The sequence below is a fragment of the Photinus pyralis genome, unplaced genomic scaffold, assembly GCF_008802855.1.
Source record: "Photinus pyralis isolate 1611_PpyrPB1 unplaced genomic scaffold, Ppyr1.3 Ppyr1.4_LG9, whole genome shotgun sequence".
In the NCBI taxonomy this organism is placed as follows: domain Eukaryota; kingdom Metazoa; phylum Arthropoda; class Insecta; order Coleoptera; family Lampyridae; genus Photinus; species Photinus pyralis.
Window position 1 is genome coordinate 5701721 of NW_022170878.1, and position 20761 is coordinate 5722481.

At 42.1% G+C, this 20761-nt stretch overlaps 2 protein-coding genes across 2 annotated transcripts in view; one reads left to right on the forward strand and one right to left on the reverse strand.

The window, feature by feature from the left end:
• The window catches only part of LOC116180507 (transcriptional activator cubitus interruptus), a 51994-nt gene that overhangs the window by 29544 nt on the left and 1689 nt on the right, over positions 1-20761 (reverse strand). The window lies entirely within an intron of this gene.
• Positions 3023-5177, forward strand: LOC116180508 (facilitated trehalose transporter Tret1-like). The gene is made up of 3 exons (XM_031500521.1): positions 3023-3201; positions 3253-4627; positions 4676-5177. Exons 1-2 carry the CDS (start codon positions 3171-3173, stop codon positions 4590-4592), a joined length of 1371 nt encoding a protein of 456 aa, XP_031356381.1. The 5' UTR covers positions 3023-3170; the 3' UTR covers positions 4593-4627; positions 4676-5177.

Consider the following 20761-nt stretch of genomic DNA (forward strand, 5'->3'; position numbering starts at 1 on the left):
GGCTAATTTCGTTTGTATTTAATGTGCAAAGCGCTACTATGTTGCTAATTTATGGCGCAGTTATCCTCGATCCTGTTCGAACCAATCCCACAGAATGACCTAACCTGAAACGTGATCTACAAAATAAACCAATCCACGTGCAAACTTCTGTCCTCCTGCTCCAATTAAGTAATTAAGAAACTGCATCGAATCGACCCACGTAAATTTTCTTTCACTTCTGTGTTCCTAATACAATTTCGAACAATAACAGTCAAACACACCTGATACAATCAATGAAATTGCAAGTAGTCTACTTCTAGGATCCTAATACCTCTCTAAAGAAAAATTGTACCAAAAGAATATCGCATTCAAGCTCCTGATACATTTTTTGTTTGGTATAGACTGTACTAAAGAGAACACAAAAGGTTTCGAGTGGCTATAAATTTCAGTTCCGCTCCTAATACAACCAAATTTCGTATCGACTTTATAATGAAAGCAAGATCTAACCGTTAGCTTTTGGGACAAGGTAATCTCCTTCCGAGTCGTAAGGGACTAAAACCAGGGGGGTATTTAATTTAATTTTAATTTTAATGGAAAATGGGATGGCACTTTCTAGAAAATAATTATAAGCCTAGACCAATAATTATTGAAAACATTTTTGGGGGGAGAGCGTACCACCGGGGGGTCTGGGAGGTATGGAATACCCTCCAGGAGAAAGACCTATTTGCTGACCCTTTGCAGAATATTAGTAGCTTTTAGGAAAAGGTAATCTCTGCGCAATATTCATTTCCCTATTTTGTATATTGGGGGGTATCCATACCCCCCAGACCCCCCGGTGATACCTTCACCCCCAGAACGTTAAAGCGTAAAACCTTCTTCCAAAAATTACGGTGTAAGCTGTCTGGAATACCCCCCAGTAAAAAAAGTACGATGGCCATACTCCCCAGGAAAAAGAAAGTCAATATTCATTTCCCTATTTTGTATACTGGGAGGTATTCCATACCCCCCAGACCCCCCGGTGGTACGCTGTCCCCCAAAACGTTCAATTCTTATACCTCGCTTGTGTATACCGGGGGGTCTGGGGGGATGGAATACCCCCCAGGACAAAAACCTATTTGCCGACCCTTTGCAGAATATTATTGTAGTAGCTTTTGGGAAAATGTAATCTCTGTGCTGGGGGGTATTCCATATCCTCCAGGCCCCCCGGTGGTACGCTCTTCCCCCAAAACGTTCAAATCTTATAACTCGCTTGGGTATTGTCATACATAGGAAGAGGAACATGGAATGGCACTTTCTAGAAAATAATCAGAAGCCTAGGCCAATAATGATTGAAAACATTTTGGGGGGAGAGCGTACCACCGGGGGGTCTGGGGGGTATGGAATACCCCCCAGAACAAAGACCTATTTGTCGACCCTTTGCAGAATAGTATTGTAGTAGCTTTTGGTAAAATGTAATCTCTGTGCTGGGGGGTATTCCATATCCTCCAGGCCCCCCGGTGGTACGCTCTTCCCCCAAAACGTTCAAATCTTATAACTCGCTTGGGTATTGTCATACATAGGAAGAGGAACATGGAATGGCACTTTCTAGAAAATAATCAGAAGCCTAGGCCAATAATTATTGAAAACATTTTGGGGGGAGAGCGTACCGGGGGGTCTGGGGGGTATGGAATACCCCCCAGAACAAAGACCTATTTGTCGACCCTTTGCAGAATAGTATTGTAGTAGCTTTTGGTAAAATGTAATCTCTGTGCTGGGGGGTATTCCATCCAGGCCCCCGGTGGTACGCTCTCCCCCCAAAACGTTCAAATCTTATAACTCGCTTGGGTATTGTCATACATAGGAAGAGGAACATGGAATGGCACTTTCTAGAAAATAATCAGAAGCCTAGGCCAATAATTATTGAAAACATTTTGGGGGGAGAGCGTACCACCGGGGGGTCTGGGGGGTATGGAATACCCCCCAGAACAAAGACCTATTTGCCGACCCTTTGCAGAATATTATTGTACTAGCTTTTGGGAAAATGTAATCTCTGTGCTGGGGGGTATTCCATATCCTCCAGGCCCCCCGGTGGTACGCTCTTCCCCCAAAACGTTCAAATCTTATAACTCGCTTGGGTATTGTCATACATAGGAAAAGGAACATGGGATGGCACTTTCTAGAAAATAATCAGAAGCCTAGGCCAATAATTATTGAAAACATTTTGGAGGGGAGCGTACCACCGGGGGGTCTGGGGGATTTGGAATACCCCCCAGAACAAAGACCTATTTGTCGACCCTTTGCAAAATACTATTGTAGTAGCTTTTGGGAAAATGTAATTTCTGTGCTGGGGGGTATTCCATACCCCCCAGGCCCCCCGGTGGTACGCTCTCCCCCCAAAACGTTCAAATCTTATAACTCGCTTGGGTATTGTCATACATAGGAAAAGGAACATGGGATGGCACTTTCTAGAAAATAATCATAAGCCTAGGCCAATAATTATTGAAAACATTTTGGGGGGAGAGCGTACCACCGGGGGGTCTGAGGGGTTTGGAATACCCCCCAGGACAAAGACCTATTTGTCGACCCTTTGCAAAATACTATTGTAGTAGCTTTTGGGAAAAAGGTATTCATTGTGCTGGGGAACCATACCTCCCAGACCCGGATAGGCTGTTGTATTAGGGACACAGGACTTTGGCTTAGATTTTTGAAAACACGTATCAGGATGCGTATTCCTGCTCCTAGTACGCTGAGTATCAGCCGGCAAACTCTTATACAACATTTCTGGTTACCAGGAGAACATGACGTCCCTAATACGTGGAGTATCAGATGGCAATCTCTTGTAAATTTTGTTGGGCTATCAGGAAAACATGAAGAACGAGGTGCTCTGTTTATCACCACGTTCCACCGTGGTTATATTCTTAAAAATCTTGGATCAGGAGAATATAATGTGACAGGACGTCGCGCAAGTCTGTTTAAAATTCTAATTTCCTACCGTTTTGGGTTCTAAAGAAAGTATGTCAATACGCGTGGGCTAATTATATACTTCTTCAAATATTGACGGTGTTTGGTAACAACACGATCCGCTTTGTTAGTCTAAGATTAACTTAATCTCTATCTACTATCTGGCCGTAAGGTCCTTTTAGAATGATGGAAATAAACCGCCGCGGTTTGAACACAAATTTGCTGGTTTCGAGACAAAGTGAAGCGTGTCCATGGCCCGCGATTATTTGACAATGACGATCGGTAAGTGCGCGTTGCACGTGTCAAGAGTAGTTAACGACCGTGTGGTTACAGCGGGATTGTCCTCGATGAGCAGCGGAATGCACTACGGGTGGACGTCGACGGCCCTCCCCCAGATCGTCGGTAATAATTCCCACATACCAACAACGAGCGAGGACGAGTACTGGATCTCAGTGAGCTACTTTGGAGGAAGCTTGATCGCGAGCGCACTGGTGTCGCTGTTGATCAGGTACATCGGCCAGAAGGGCGCCATAATTCTGGCGACGCTCCTATTGATAATCTCCTGGGTGATAATCGCCTGCGCGCAGAGTATCGCCGAAATAATCATCGCGAGAATCTTCTCCGGAGCCGGGGACGCGATCCTCCTCTGCGCGCTTACCGTCTACGTTGCGGAAATATCGAAACCGTCGATCAGGGGCTTCTTCCTTTCTAGCATGATGGTCTACGCAATGTTCGGTATACTCGCCGAGAACGTCATCGGTACCTTCTTCGCATTTAGGACGTGCGCGATTATCTCCGCCGTACTTCCTTCGGCGGTCTTCCTCTGTCTTTTCTTCGTGCCTGAAAGTCCCTACAGATTGGTCTCGAAAGGTAATATGGACGGCGCCAGAACTGCGTTGACGAAACTCCGCAACACTGACGTCGTAGACGATGAGCTCGAACGAATCCTCTCGATGATTTACGATGCAAAGGTCAGCGTCGACTCGTACCTGGAGCTGTTCACCTCCAGTTACAATCGCAGAACCGTCTACATCTGCTTCACCCTGATCTCCGTGCACGTATTCAGCGGGAACATTGTCTTCATATTCCACACGCAGGAGATCTTCCAAGACGTCGGCGGGCCTCTAGCGAACTGGATCTCCTCTTTGATCTACCTAACGGCTCAGCTCATCTTCACACTAGTAGGACTGGGCTTGGTGGACAAGTATGGACGGAGACCTCTTCTTTTAATTTCAACAGCGGGGGTCACCTTGAGTTTGGCTATCGAGTCCGTCTACTTCTACCTGAAAGACTGTCTACACCTCAACATGGAAAGCCTCAACTTCGTTCCGCTCCTAGGTATGATGCTGTTCCTGCTGGGCTTCAGTGTGGGATTGCAAATCATACCGGTCGTCATTTCCGGGGAGCTCTTCGCGCCGAATGTCAAATTCTTCGCGCTAAGTTTATACGAGGGGTACTTCTGCGTGATCAGCGTGGTCGGGTTAAAGTTATTCCAGATTAGCCTGGATGCCTACGGACTCTACGCCCCGTTTTTATTGTTTACGCTGTGCGCATTCTTTGGATTCCTATTCGTGTACTACTTTGTGCCAGAAACGAAGCAAAAGACGTTGGAAGAAATTCAGATGGAGATTGTGGGAAAGGACGACAGATTGATTTGCAACTCCAAGCAGTAGGTTGCTCGGATCAAGCAAAACGGCAAAACAAAAAGGTAGGAAATCAACAGTCGCAAGTAGTGAATTATAGTTAATTTTTCCAGCAATAAAAAAATACCAGATTTCGAACACCTCTAACAAGTATATTGTGTAGCAGGAGATCCAAGTAGGTATTACCTTAAAGACAGTGGCGTACTACTTTATCTATTACACACACCTTTCAAGATACGTTGTTCGGTATCATCTACATCTTGCCCCTGCGATATTCACCACAGGAACTTTAGAGGGTGAACAATAATTTGTTATTCATTTTTGTAGGCAGCACGAAGTGATATAGTGATTGTTATATTGTGTTGTGTTGTGCACATTTTTCCAATTTGCATCGCCGGGTGACCAACAGTGTATTTTTCATATTTGTTGACATAGTGGAAACGCGAGTTAATATCAACGTACTTAATTTGTTCAGTTGTTAAGGACGCAGAAGGCCTAAGCATGACGAAAATTGATACGAGAGTTGTTGTGATATGCGTATTCTTGCTATTAGTCAGTTAGATTTGTATCAGAAGAACATACTTTATCCGAGTATATATCCGAGTAACCGCTTCACATTTTTGCGTTTCTGTAATCCTGATACAACAATTTAAAAAAAAAAGACTTCCCCTGATACAAGGATTTTTAAAAGAATATTTGCGTTAGGTTAGGAGAACCTATTACGCCACTAGATACGTGCCAAATACCTCCTTCCATTACTGTTAGTTTGATACGAAGAAAATCAGGCAAACATAGCATAGTATGTCACAAGGTGTCTAACAATACTTACTGCACCCTATTGAGTTTCTATTATCCGGATACATTAATATTTGAAACAAAAGTGTGACTGCCTCTCCTTGGGACTTTGCTATCCTTCCCGAGATATGGCCGAGGAACAGTAAATAAACATTATTATTAATATTATTATTATTATTCGTTCACCCGGTACAACAGAAGCTCATTTTAAAAAATGTTGGTAGTACCAAAATTATAAAAAAATAAAAGTTGGCAAGTTATGATACATTCCCAATTGTACCTGTTGCATTTACATGAGAAGACTCTTTCGCAAAAAGAAGTAAGGGTATCAGGAATTCAGGAGCGAATCAAATAGGAGAACAAGTTCACCAGGAATGAACCCAATCAGAATTTGAACATGTCATTATAAAGTATCGTACGTAATCAACAGACACCAGTTTGCATTTTATAGTCTCCTATTACAAAAACCTTACTAACGGGTATCAGAGGGCCGAAAGGTTAAGCGGGTTAACAGATACATTTTCCCGAAAATTGAAAGTTACAAACAAGCAGTTACTTTTGGAAATCATATGTGCTCCTGGTACACAGACAAGTTGCCTTGGCGACAAGACAACATAAAACGAAATGAAAAGGTACTTGTTTCATAATTTTAGTCAGTAAAACCCAGGCGGAGTAGAAGATTAGCTTAAGAAAATTTACACCAGCAAACCTCTACTCTGCCTAGGGTTGTGCCAAACTCGTCTACGGCGCAGTGGGCATGAGCTTTGCAATTATCATGTTTAATAGAGTATAAGTTTTCATGGGTGACTGAACTTCTACTATACCTAGGTATGTGCCTGAAAGTCCCTAAAATTATGGCCTCTAACAAAACCGCAAACTAGATTTGTTTAAAAACTAATGATTTCATAGGCATAGGCACAACCCTGGCCAAAGTAGAAATTTAGCTTAAAAAAAGTCAACCCAGGCACACCTCTACTCTGCCGAGGTTTGTGCCGAACTCGCCTTCGGCTCGCTCGGCAATGCCTTTGGAATTATGGTCTGCAACAACACATACAACGTAGATTTGTTTAAAAATGATAATTCGATAGGCATTGCCGAGCGAGCCGAAGGCGAGTTCGGCACAAACCTAGGCAGAGTAGAAGTTCGACTTAAGAAAAGCCCATCCACGCAAATCTCTACTCTGCCGAGGCGATTTCGGCACAAACCCGGTCAGAGTAGAAGTTTGAAGCCAACCCAGGTACACCTCTACTCTGCCTAGGTTTGTGCCGAACTCGCCTTCGTCTCGCTCGGCAATGCCTTTGGAATTATGGTCTACAACAACACATACAACGTTGATTTGTTTAAAAATGATAATTCCATAGGCATTGCCGAGCGAGCCGATGGCGAGTTCGACACAAACCTAGGCAGAGTAGAAGTTCGCCTTAAGAAAAGCCCATTCACGCAAACCTCTACTCTGCCGAGGCGATTTCGGCACAAACCCGGTCAGAGTAGAAGTTTGAAGCCAACCCAGGTACACCTCTACTCTGCCTAGGTTTGTGCTGAACTCGCCTTCGACTCGCTCGGCAATGCCTTTGGAATTATGGTCTACAACAACACATACAACGTTGATTTGTTTAAAAATGATGATTCCATAGGCATTGCCGAACTCGCCTTCGGTTCGGTCGGGGTGCTAGTTAGACGTCAAGGCACCACTCAACTAGTTTAAAGCTCAAACGTATAGTTAAAGTCCTTCCTTAAATATAAAGACACAAACTTATACAGGGATCAAACTCAAATTACATAAACTTTAATCCAGGCAATGCATTTTGGCATTGGAAATGCTTATGTTTTGTATGTGGGTATGAAGTTACCAGTTTAGTTGAATCAGAAAAGGCAGCGGTGTCTTAATAGTACGGAATTGTTTTGTCAATTCCAATCTAAAATTCTCGCACATCTCCTTCAATAGGATTACGAGCATGTTATAATGAGGCTTATTATTGTGAAAGTGTACGTTTGCGACACGAGCGAGCTTGCGAGCGAGTGGAGCAAGTGATCCCGGGTGACTCACTGTGCCAAATCGTAATCCAATTCAATTATCTCCTTCACCTTTCACTTTTCAGTGTTCAACTACTTTTTCTTAATAGTAGCAACAGAGACCAAACAGGATGACCGAAGAAGTACGCCTAAACGAGTACATCCTAGAGTGCTTCAGGATAAATAAGGATGGGGATTGCCTGTTTGGAGCGAGTGGGCATCAACTGAGGGGATTCCCAGTGACATCAGGACCTCACAGGAAATTAACCAACAGGATTACAGAAGAAACTAACGCATACATCAGGGAAATCCTGGAAGATTTCTACCCACAGTTGGTAGTAAACGTAGTGGAATTCCCTAAATTCCTTCCCCTTTCCTCCCTCGTTGCTATACTCATGTGTGCCAAATTTTGCTAGTGCTACTCAAGACTATTCTTCAATTTGAACAAACTAAGTAATGGAGCGAAAATATTTCGATTGCAATTTGATCTCGCTCGTGCGTTTTACTCAAGTGCCCAAGAAACCCATAAATTAAGGCTTGCGCAAATGAAAAACGCACCGGCTTTAAAAAAAACGGAATACATTAATTCTGCCCGAGTAAATTTTAGTTCATTGTTCGATGTGAACAACCTGAGACCCGACTTCGTCCTGCTCCGAAAATATATTTGGCACTTTTCTGAATAAATAAACGCTATACAGCTTACAGGTGTTTTTAGCCGAGCGTACGTCGACTTTGAAGAAACGCATCGGGCGAGTACAACAAAAAAAAATTAATAATCAGTGTATACTATAAGAATCAACAAACCGACGATGATGATGATGATGAAGTTACTTAAAGCCGGTTTTCTACGAAGGTATAATAAAGTCGTTTATCATTTTAACTCAAAGAACTGCCCACTCGATATCCGATATACCTTATAAAATTTTCATTTAAATTTATCGATATTTTATTCTAATCCGAAATTTTCTGGAGATTAAAATTTAAGAGGCGCGCTGCAGCGGACGAAAGAATGCGAGAGGGTATCGGAATTCTAACATCCGATTTTAACACAGAAATAAAAATTCTTAATTGGGAGTTTTCGAAACGGGTTTACGATTTTCGATCAATTAGTGGCGGCGGAGGCGGCGAGGGGGGATTATTCTAATAAAGCCGCCTTTAATTAAGACTCGTACAGAGTGGATGAAGATGTTAATGCGTATTTGCGCTAAAGGGGTGAGATCCGTTAGTGGAGTGGGCGACGGTGAAGGGGCGTACCACCTGCCGATAAAAATCCCCTCGGGTTCGACGCGATACGATCGGAACACGGACCGTCCATTTCACACACCAGAAACGCTGTTTATCTTGCCAAGCCCTAAGCTAAACAACCACCACTTGTTTAAGATATCATTTCAATGCCGCATAATTCATTCCCCATTGTGCCCCTGACAGTGAACGAAGAAGCGTTTACCTGCATCCCTACCAACGCGTGCAGTAGACAAATTTCCACGCTCGTCGTCCACCTCGCGGTAATAACAACAAGAAGCACCGAGCGCAATTCACCTGCACCAAAACCCATCTCACTAATCACCTCGCGCCCCCCCCGAAAGACACAAAATCGCGCCCGAGTAAGAGATGTGGCCAAAAGCGCGAGTACGACTGAACTTTGTGTTGTCTTGAAGAAGTCGAGGTCTCTCGGAGGGAGAGTCGACCACCCAAGCTGCTAGACCAATCTCTGCACAGAATGTCTTATTCTCGGACGGACATTATAATAAAACACAATCACGAGGAAATAAGACCGCGAAGATGATTGAGTTGTGGATTGCAAATTGCCCTGGGCGGTTTTCGAGTTTGCCCATAAAGCGCCCGTAACGGTCCTAATGATCCATCCGTAACGTAATGACATCTCGTAATACGATGCGCTCCACCCCTCCACTTCCACCTCAACTCATCCCTAAATCTGAAACTGCATCGTCAATTCTGAATGAATTAATCCCCGAGACCATTGACGTGGATCCCAAAGAGAATTAATTTTATGTCACTTTTTTACATAAACATAATGTACTTACGTTTACGTCTTTAATTAGAATTTGACACCAACATAAGCCGCATTTCCCACCTTATGCCTTCAGCAAACTTTTGAAATCCAATCAATTATCAAATTAGAAGAAAAAAAAATGAGTTTTCAACAAGATGGGGCTCCGCAACATTATGTTTATAATACTATATAAATTTTATACAATCAGAACCTGAAATGTGTAAATGTATTTTTAACATTGATTCATATTATAATAACCTGTCAAAAGCTGTGAATATTATTTTTAAGCAAATCTAGTTTGCCTCTGTTGTTAAAGATCATAACTTCTACTCTGCCTAGGTTTGTGCCGAACTCGCCTTTGGCTCGCTCGGCAATGTCTCATTTCCCCGCTAATTTTTCCAAGCCCGTTCCCCTGGCTCTAGTCTCGCTCCCCTTTTTTCCCAACTGAAGACAGTCATAGTTACTCCCGCCGGCTACTCGCGCTTTTTTGACTCTCTTGATAACGTTGATATTCAGTACACTGAGCAGGTAGCGCACAAAAATTGTTTAAAAATAATAATTCCATAGGCCCAAACCTAGGCATAGTAAAGGTTCAGCTTAAGCAAGGTCGCCCTGGCAAGAATCTACTACGCCTAGGTTTGCAATTATCATTATTAACAACCCAGGCAAACTAGACATTCAAAAATAATGGTTCCGAAGTCATTTCCGAGCGAGCCAAAACCGAATTCTGCGCAAACCTGGACAAGAGTAGAGATTTGCTAAGGAGACTTTTCTTAAGCTGAACCTCTACGCTGCCTAGGCTTCTGACGAACTCACCTACGGCTCGCCCGGTATTAATTTAGCAATTATCATTTTTTACAGCCCATGGAAACTAGACTTAGAAATGATTCCGGAGTCATTGCCAAACCTAGGCAGAGTAACAACTTAAGAAAGAACTCTAGCATGCCTCTAACTGTGCCCAAGCCTATTTAACAACACAGGCTGACTGGATTTGCTTAAAAATGTCAACTTTTCAAACGCAAAAACCTAGGCAGAGTAAAAGTGCAGGGTAAGAAAGGCCATCAAACCTACACTCGGCCCAGGTTTGTGATTTTGCAATTACCATTATTGACAACCCAGCAGACTAGATTAACTCAACAATAATGATTCCCGAGTCACAACCCTAGGCAAACCTAGGCAGAGTAGAGATTCTGCTTAAGAGCACACCCTATCAAATCTCTACTCTGGCGAGCATTGGGCCAAACTCGCCTTTCGGCTTTTTTGGCATTAATTATGCAATGCGAGTACGGCACAAACCTAGGTAGAGGTTCCGTTTAAGAATAGCGAGCCAAAGGCGAGTTGGGCGAAATCCTAAACAGAGAAGGAGTTCAGCTTAAGAGAGGGCACTCACGCAAACCTCTACTCTGCCCAATGGCTTTTAAACAACAGACAGGCCAAATTTGCTTAAAAATGCAAACCTCTACTCCGCCAGGTTTGTGCCGAACTCGCCATCCGCTCGCTAGTTTATTCTGCACTCCTGATACATTTATTTATTTTTCGGAAAAATTAACTTCTGATGCAATCAATTTGAATTCAAGAATGCTTGGATGTGGAAACCTTTTTGCAATTCTGTATTTAAGTGAATAAACGATGGTGGTTTTTGGTATCAGGAGGACATAAGAATCATATCAGATCACTTCTACTCTCCTGATCAAATTGACTTCCACGGAGAAGGTTTTAGAGTCAATTCAGGTTCCGACACTTCTGTTCTCCGGGTACGTTCCTGATCAAATTAGCTGTTACGGGGAGAGTATTAGTGTCAGTTGAGCTTCCGGCACTTCTGTTCTCCAGTACGTTCCTGATCAAATTATCTTTTACGCCATCCGCTCGCTCGTATATTCTGCACCTCTGATACATTTATTTATTTTTCGGAAAAATTAACTTCCAATGTTTCTGATGCAATTAACTTGATTTCAAGAATGCTTGGATGTAGAAACCTTTTTGCAATTCTGTATTTAAGTGAGTAAAAGATGGTGGTTTTTAGTATCAGGAGGACATAAGAATCATATCAGATCACTTCTACTCTCCTGATCAAATTGGCTTCCACGGGGAAGGTTTTAGAGTCAGTTTAGGTTCCGACACTTCTGTTCTCCGAGTACGTTTTTGATCAAACTAGCTTTTACGGGGAGGGTTTTAGGGTCAGTTGAGATTCTGGCACTTCTGTTCTCTGGGTACAATCCTGATCAAACTAGATTTTACGGATCAGTTAAGTTTCCGGTACTTCTGTTCTCCGGGTACGTTCCTTATCAAGTTAGCTTTTACGAGGAGGGTTTTAGGGTCAGTTGAGCTTTCGGCACTTCTGTTCTCCGGGTACGTTCCCGATCAAATAAGCTTTACGGGAAGGGTTTTAGGGTGTCCGGCACTACTTTCTCCGAGTACGTTCCTGATCAAATTAGTTTTTACGGGGATGGTTTTAGGGTCAGTTGAGCTTCCGGTACTTCTGTTCTCCGGGTACGTTCCTGATCGAATTATCCTTTACGGGGAGGATTTTAGGATCAGTTGAGCGTCCGGCACTTCTGTTCTCCCGGTACGTTCCTGATCGAATTAACTTTTACGGGGAGGGTTTTAGGGTGTCCGGCACTTCTGTTCTCCGAGTACGTTCCTGATCAAATTAGTTTTTACGGGGATGGTTTTAGGGTCAGTTGAGCTTCCGGCACTTCTGTTCTCCGGGTACGTTCCTGATCAAATTAGATTTTACGAGGATGGTTTTAGGGTTAGTTAATCTTCCGGCACTTCTGTTCTCCGGGTACGTTCCCGATCAAATTATCCTTTACGGGGAGGATTTTAGGATCAGTTGAGCGTCCGGCACTTCTGTTCTCCCGGTACGTTCCTGATCGAATTAACTTTTACAGGGAGGGTTTTAGGGTGTCCGGCACTTCTGTTCTCCGAGTACGTTCCTGATCAAATTAGTTTTTACGGGGATGGTTTTAGGGTTAGTTGAGCTTCCGGCACTTCTGTTCTCCGGGTACGTTCCCGATCAAATTATCTTTTATGGGGAGGATTTTGGGGTCAGTTGAGCGTCCGACACTTCTGTCCTCCGGGTACGTTCCTAATCGAATTAACTTTTACGGGGAGGGTTTTAGGGTGTCCGGCACTTCTGTTCTCCGAGTACGTTCCTGATCAAATTAGTTTTTACGGGGATGGTTTTAGGGTCAGTTGAGCTTCCGGCACTTCTGTTCACCGGGTACGTTCCCGATCAAATTAGCTTTTACGGGTAGGGTTTTAGGGTGTCCGGCACTTCTGTTCTCCGAGTACGTTCCTGATCAAATTAGTTTTTACGGGGATGGTTTTAGGGTCAGTTGAGCGTCCGGCACTTCTGTTCTCCGGGTACGTTCCCGATCAAATTATCCTTTACGGGGAGGATTTTAGGATCAGTTGAGCGTCCGACACTTCTGTTCTCCGGGTACGTTCCTGATCGAATTAACTTTTACGGGGAGGGTTTTAGGGTGTCCGGCACTTCTGTTCTCCGAGTACGTTCCTGATCAAATTAGTTTTTACGGGGATGGTTTTAGGGTTAGTTGAGCTTCCGGCACTTCTGTTCTCCGGGTACGTTCCTGATCAAATTAGATTTTACGGTGAGGGAGGGTTTTAGGGTCAGTTGAGCTTCCGGAACTTCTGTTCTTCGGGTACACTCCTGTCTCCTGATCAAATTATCGTTTATGGGGAGGGTTTTAGAGTCAGTGGATCTTCCGGCACTTCTGTTCTCCGGGTACGTTCCTGATCAAATGATCAAATTAGTTTTTACGGGGTGGGTTTTAGGGGGTCAATTGAGTTTCCGGCACTTATGTTCTCCGTGTACGTTCTTGATCAAATTAGCTTTTACGGGGAGAGTTTTAGGGTCAGTTGAGCTTCCAGCACTTCTGTTTTCCGGATACGTTCCTGATCAAATTAGCTTCTACGGGGAGGGTTTTAGAGTCAGTTGAGCTTCCGGCACTTCTGTTCTCCGGGTACATTCCTGATCAAATTAGCTTTTAACGGGGAGGGAGGGTTTTAGGCTCAGTCGAGCTTCCGGAACTTCTGTTCCCCGGGTACGTTCCTGATCAAATTAGCTTCTACGGGGAGGGTTTTAGAGTTAGTTGAGCTTCCGGCACTTCTGTTCTCCGGGTACATTCCTGATCAAATTAGCTTTTAACGGGGAGGGAGGGTTTTAGGCTCAGTCGAGCTTCCGGAACTTCTGTTCCCCGGGTACGTTCCTGATCAAATTAGCTTCTACGGGGAGGGTTTTAGAGTTAGTTGAGCTTCCGGCACTTCTGTTCTCCGGGTACATTCCTGATCAAATTAGCTTTTAACGGGGAGGGAGGGTTTTAGGCTCAGTCGAGCTTCCGGAACTTCTGTTCCCCGGGTACGTTCCTGATCAAATTAGCTTCTACGGGGAGGGTTTTAGAGTTAGTTGAGCTTCCGGCACTTCTGTTCTCCGGGTAGGTTCCTGATCAAATTAGTCTTTACGGGGAAGGTTTTAGGGTCAGTTGAGCTTCCGGCACTTCTGTTCTCCGGGTAGGTTCCTGATCAAATTAGTCTTTACGGGAAGGTTTTAGGGTCAGTTGAGCTTCCGGCACTTCTGTTCTCCCGGGTGGGTTCCTGATCAAATTAGTCTTTACGGGGAAGGTTTTAGGGTCAGTTGAGCTTCCGGCACTTCTGTTCTCCGGGTAGGTTTCCCTATCAAATTAGTCTTTAACGGGGAAGGTTTTAGGTCAGTTGAACTTCCCGGCACTTCTGTTCTCGCGGGTGGTGTTTCCTGATCAAATTAGTCCTTACGGGGAAGGTTTTAGGGGTCAGTTTGAGCTTCTGGCACTTCTTCTCCGGGTAAGGTTCCTGATCAAAATTAGGTCTTTACGGGGAAGGTTTTTAGGGTCAGTAGCTTCGGCACTTCTGTTCACGCGGGTACATTCCTTGACAAATATTATCTTTTACGGGGAGGATTTTAGGGTCAGTTGAGCGTCCGGCAATTCTGTTCTACGGGTACATTCCTGATCAAATTATCTTTTATGGGGAGGGTTTTAGAGTCAGTTGAGCTTCTGCCACTTCTGTTCTCCGGGTACATTCCTGATCAAATTAGCTTTTAACGGGGAGGGAGGGTTTTAGGCTCAGTCGAGCTTCCGGAACTTCTGTTCCCCGGGTACGTTCCTGATCAAATTAGCTTTTACGGGGAGGGTTTGAGGGTCAGTTGAGCTTCCGGCACTTCTGTTCTCCGGGTAGGTTCCTGATCAAATTAGTCTTTACGGGGAAGGTTTTAGGGTCAGTTGAGCTTCTGGCACTTCTGTTCTCCGGGTAGGTTCCTGATCAAATTAGTCTTTACGGGGAAGGTTTTAGGGTCAGTTGAGCTTCCGGCACTTCTGTTCACCGGGTACATTCCTGATCAAATTATCTTTTACGGGGAGGATTTTAGGGTCAGTTGAGCGTCCGGCAATTCTGTTCTACGGGTACGTTCCTGATCAAATTAGCTTCTACGGGGAGGGTTTTAGAGTTAGTTGAGCTTCCGGCACTTCTGTTCTCCGGGTACATTCCTGATCAAATTAGCTTTACGGGGAAGGTTTTAGGGTCAGTTGAGCTTCCGGCACTTCTGTTCTCCGGGTAGGTTCCTAATCAAATTAGTCTTTACGGGGAAGGTTTTAGGGTCAGTTGAGCTTCCGGCACTTCTGTTCTCCGGGTGGGTTCCTGATCAAATTAGTCTTTACGGGGAAGGTTTTAGGGTCAGTTGAGCTTCCGGCACTTCTGTTCTCCGGGTAGGTTCCTGATCAAATTAGTCTTTACGGGGAAGGTTTTAGGGTCAGTTGAGCTTCCGGCACTTCTGTTCTCCGGGTAGGTTCCTGATCAAATTAGTCTTTACGGGGAAGGTTTTAGGGTCAGTTGAGCTTCCGGCACTTCTGTTCTCCGGGTGGGTTCCTGATCAAATTAGTCTTTATGGGGAAGGTTTTAGGGTCAGTTGAGCTTCTGGCACTTCTGTTCTCCGGGTAGGTTCCTGATCAAATTAGTCTTTACGGGGAAGGTTTTAGGGTCAGTTGAGCTTCCGGCACTCCTGTTCACCGGGTACATTCCTGATCAAATTATCTTTTACGGGGAGGATTTTAGGGTCAGTTGAGCGTCCGGCAATTCTGTTCTACGGGTACATTCCTGATCAAATTATCTTTTATGGGGAGGGTTTTAGAGTCAGTTGAGCTTCTGCCACTTCTGTTCTACGGGTACGATCACATTTTTCGATCTGCTTGACACCAAGAACCATATGGCAACGATTGTTAACAATCTCAACAAATGAAATACGGCGTTACGCACCGTCTACATTTTTCAACGGCCATTGTGCCCCCATTGAAAGTGTCAAATGGTTTCAAATTACACTTAATGAATATATAATGAGTAGGTAGTGGAATGACAAAACGTCCGTCGGATCATGTGGGACGCGAAACACAATTCGTGCATATTAAACGTATTGTTCGTCCCGTTTCACCTATAATTATGAGTAGCATTATTCACATGATGTTTCATAAACGCCCAACTATCTATTTGAGGGCTTTTTTCTTCTTCCTCCTCCACTTCCACCCCGCTTCACTAATATGTAAATTACAATCACGCTCCTCCGCATGTGAATTAGGAATGCAACGATAATATTGTCGCTGGAAGCAGATATCTTAGTAAGTCGCCTTTTATCTAAAAAGTAAGATCAACAACCTTTGGCGTAACTTCATCAATGTCTTCTGCACAACCCGGGTGCCTTTGTGACAAATAGTTTCGGATTAAGTGGCGGAGGAGGAGGAAGAAAAAAGTGTTCATTCAACCCGGGTTTTAATAACATTTTAATGTTATAAATCATCTGCTGAGTGACGTTTTTTGATTGTGGTGCGATTCCGATTTTAACAATCAATTTTAATTAGATTTTTTCGCCTCGTCACAGAGAGAGAGAGAGACGGCGCGCGTAAATTAAAATGAAACAATACGAAGAAGAAATTGAGTTATATCGTGGTTATATAATTGAGATATGAAGATGGTATAAATACGGTACGGCTTGTGGGTTCTTCGAAGCTTGTGGTTACATGGGCGGTCTTCGACCACGATTCCTAAACCTATAATTGCGGCAATTTTGTTTTCTCATACTTCATTGCGTTTGGTGTGCTCGTTTTTGGCTTGATGACGCCTTTCGGCTCGTTTCTGATGGGCTCTGATGAGATTCGTGAGTCCGTTTTTTTTGCCCTCTTCCTGTTTATAAATATTAAATTAAACGCGCGCCCGTCCCCCTTCGATCGGCTAAATAAGTAATTTTATACGCTTTCGGCTTTCGTTTCTATTAGCACTTTAACGAGAAGCGTAAACGCGTAAACAGGTTGGCCCGTCCCGTAGAAAAGAGGGCAACAAAAGAGGAATGATATACTTGGTAGGTACCTAAAACACGGATCGAATGCAAATTTGGTACCACTAAACAAAGAACTTAGTTTTAAATAGTCTGACAGGTTTTAAATAGATGTTGGACCCCTATGATGCTGTATATACTAAAAATTCTTGCGCATACATTAATTTGGACAGAGGCAAAAAAACACACGCTGAAAAGTGCAGTCGACGGAAGAGGAGAAAAAGTACTAATTAAAATGTATAAACTAATTAACATTAACTTGTAATATTGATTAAGATTTTTATCAATAGATTACTTTGGTAATTTATTATCCTAAGGTTGTGCCCATCGATATTTAATAATAACAATAATTACCGTGCACACGATTTATTAGCTTGGAGACGTTTGATGTATCCATCGGTATTCATTTCATGAGAACGGTACCATTTAATTAAAAAGGGTTTCATTTTAAAGATCGAGTGAACATTGAAGACAATTGCAAGTTCTTCAATTTTGTTTGGATGCTGACTACCCCGCTACCCTTCACTCAAACAACAGTTTGGAATCTTCCGACAGATAGATCGACAGACAGACAGACCGACATCTTCGACATTTTGTTTGATTAGGCGTTTACTTCCGTCAAAAAAGTGGAGGGGGGGGGGGCCATTTTTGATCCTAAATGCAACACCTCCCTTACTACTTGCATTGTTTGGTGCCAAAATATTACATCTGTCCTTCACACACGGAGTTCATTATATTAGTTAGGTTAGGTGAGAAATCTTGTATCAGGAGAATATAATTGCGAGGAGGTGATTGAAGGTTAGGTTAAAGTGATAAACCTGCTTTACTTTTCATTTCCATGCTCCTGATATATTCAATTTTCTGTTTAAAGAGGTTTGTTATTAGGAAGATATAAAATCCCAAAACTTTCTTGGTCTTTAATTTGTGCTATCCCTATCTCCATATAATACTTTTGTAAGTTTGGATATCAGAAAGTGTATGTAATTTTAATAAAACTATTTTTGTACTTGTATGCTCCTGATACATTATGTTCTCTGTCTCGAGGGCTTTTGATATCAGGCACATTCCTCTATTGGTACTATCCGATTCTATCCCTTTAAACCCTATCTCTCCATAACGCTTGTGAGGCAACTAATGGGTTTATTTTTATTGGGGGGGGGGGGGGGGGGGAACTCATAAAAAATCTTCCTTTATTCCTGTGCTCCTGTCACGATTTAATGTCAATTAATTTAATTCGTTTGTTTTTTATGTCCTTCTCGCTGTCTGAAAGATTTTGATATCAGGCGGATGTCTCATTTCAGGAGGTTTTGACTTTGTGCTAGGCATTTAAATCCTAGCTCACCCTTTATGCCCCTTATACTAATGACAGGTTTTTGAGAAAAGTTTTTTATAAAATCTTTATTAATGTCTGTTCTCCTGTCACGATTATTTTTTTAAATAGACACCATTTATATCAGTTTGTTTAGTTTATTGTATTTTTATGCTGCTGATACTACTGATGCGTTTTTAAGAAAAGCTTGCATAAAATATTCATCAATTTCTGTGTCCCTGTCACGAATTTATAATAGATACCATTAATATCAATTTATTTATTTTGATGGATTTTTATGCTCCTGATACTACTGATGCGCTTTTGAGAAAAGCTTTTATAAAGTTTTTATTAATTTCTGTGCTCCTGTCACGATTATTTGTTTAAACAGACAGCCTAAATATCATTTTATTTAGTTTGTTGAATTTGTACGCTCCTGATACTACGGCCACGTTTTTAAGGAAAGCTTTCATAAAATCTTCATTATTCAGTAATAAGAAAACCTGCTAAAATGTCACATCAAAGTAAGGCGTCTATACAGAAAGATTGCTCGTGACAGGAGCACAGAAATAAAAGGTTTTATAAATCATTTTTGTAAAAACGTATCAGTGTAGTACACCTGTCACACAGTGTGTTCTTTGTATCAAGAGCATAAAAAAACCAAGAAAATAAATTAATTGACATTAAAGGCGCCTGTTTGACCAATTCGTGACAGGAGCACCGAAATAAAAAAAAGCCTTCCTCAGAAACGTAAGGAAAAAGCAAAGATTTAAAGGCGCATATTCAAAAAAGAATTACTTGTGACAGGAGCACAGACATAAAAGAAGGTTTCATTTTCTCAAAAACGTACCAGTAGTATCAGGAGCAAACAAAATCCAACAAACTAAATAAAAGATATTGAAGGTGTCTATTAAAAAAATTAATCGTGACAGAAGCACAGAAAATATTGAAGATTTTATGAAAGCTTTCCTTACACCGTGGCAGAAGCATACAAATTCAACAAACTAAATAAAATGATATTAAGGGTGTCTGTTTAAAAAAATAATCCTGGCAGGAGCATAAGAATTTATAAAAGCTTTTCTCAAAAACGCATCAGTAGTAGTGAGCCCCCCCCCCCTCAAATGAAAATAAACCCATTAGTTGCCTCACAACCGTTATGGAGAGGATAGGATTTAAAGGGACAGCACCCTCGAGACAGAGAATATAATGTATCAGGAGCATACAAGTATAAAAATAGTTTTATTAAGATTACAGACACTTTATGATATCCAAACAGCAAATTGAATGGAAACTAAAACAAAAGCAGGTTTATTGTATTCTATAACTAGCAACTCCTCACCTCCTCGAACATTATATTCTCCTGATACAATATTTCTCACCTAACCTAACTTTCAATCACCTCCTCGTACATTATATTCTCCTGATCCAAGATTTCTCATTTAACCTAACTAGCACTTTAATCTAACCTCACTAATACCTTAGCTATACCTTCAATAACCTCGTCGCACATTATATTCTCCTGATACAAGATTTTTCACCTAACCTAACTCGCACTCTAACCTACCCTCACTTATATTTTAACCCAACTTTCAATCACCTCCTCGCACATTATATTCTCCTGATACAATATTTCTCACATAACCTAACTAGCACTCTAACCTAACCTCACCAATACATTAATCCTCGTCTTAATCTAACCTTCAATCACCTCCTCGCACATTATATTCTCCTGGTACAAGATTTCTCACCTAACCCAACTAGCACTCTAACGTAACCTCACCAATACCTTCCTCTAACTTTCAATCACCTCCTCGCGCATTATATTCTCCTGATACAAGATTTCTCACCTAACCTAACGAGCACTTTAACCTAACATTTCTATTCTAAACTAATCTAAAACTTTTCTCAAAACCATAGTATCAGGAGCATAAAGGGCGAGTCTAAGGCTAACACAAAGTCATTAAGAAAAAAAACCCTAAAATGTCACATCAAAAAAGACTCGTGACAGGAACACACAAATAAAAGGCTTTATTAAAGCATTTTCTCAAAAAGGTACCAGGAACACAAAGGGCGAGCGAGGATTTAAAAACTAGCATGAAGTCAGTACCAAAAAAATATCCTAAAATGTTACCTCCTGATTTCAACATTTTTCACACAATTATTATCAAGAGAAAAATCCAATTAATTGATAATAAAGGCGCCCATTTAACCAAAAGTTAATCCTGACAGGAGCACAGAAATAAAAGAACAGGTTTCATGAAAGCCTCCCGCAAAAACGCATGAGTAGTATCAGGAGCACAAGGGAGGAGCAAAGGTTTATGAAAGCTTCTCCCAAATACGTATCAGTGGTACAAGGAGCACATAAATCCAGCAAACTTAATTAATTCATATTATAAGTGTCTATTTAATAAAATTAATAGTGACAGGAGCACAGAAATGAAGATTTTATTAAAGCTTTTCATAAAACATTTAACAATCTTAATTAATTAATCTTATATGTAAGTGGCTATTTAATACAAATTAAATTTCAAAAAAATAAATTGTGACAGGAGCACAGAAATTAGTGAAGCATTAAAAAGCTTTTCTCCATAAAATGTCAGTAGTATCAGGAGCATAAAAAGCGAGCAAGGATTAGAAGGCTAGCACAATATAAATTATCACATTTGCCTTCTTTGCACAAAATTTTTTAA

Bases quoted from the DNA above. Each gene is read 5' to 3' on its own strand.
- LOC116180508 (XM_031500521.1), top strand. From the start codon at position 3,171: ATGGCCCGCGATTATTTGACAATGACGATCG. The intron at 3,202-3,252 runs GTAAGTGCGCGT...GTGTGGTTACAG, and splicing joins TTATTTGACAATGACGATCG to CGGGATTGTCCTCGATGAGC.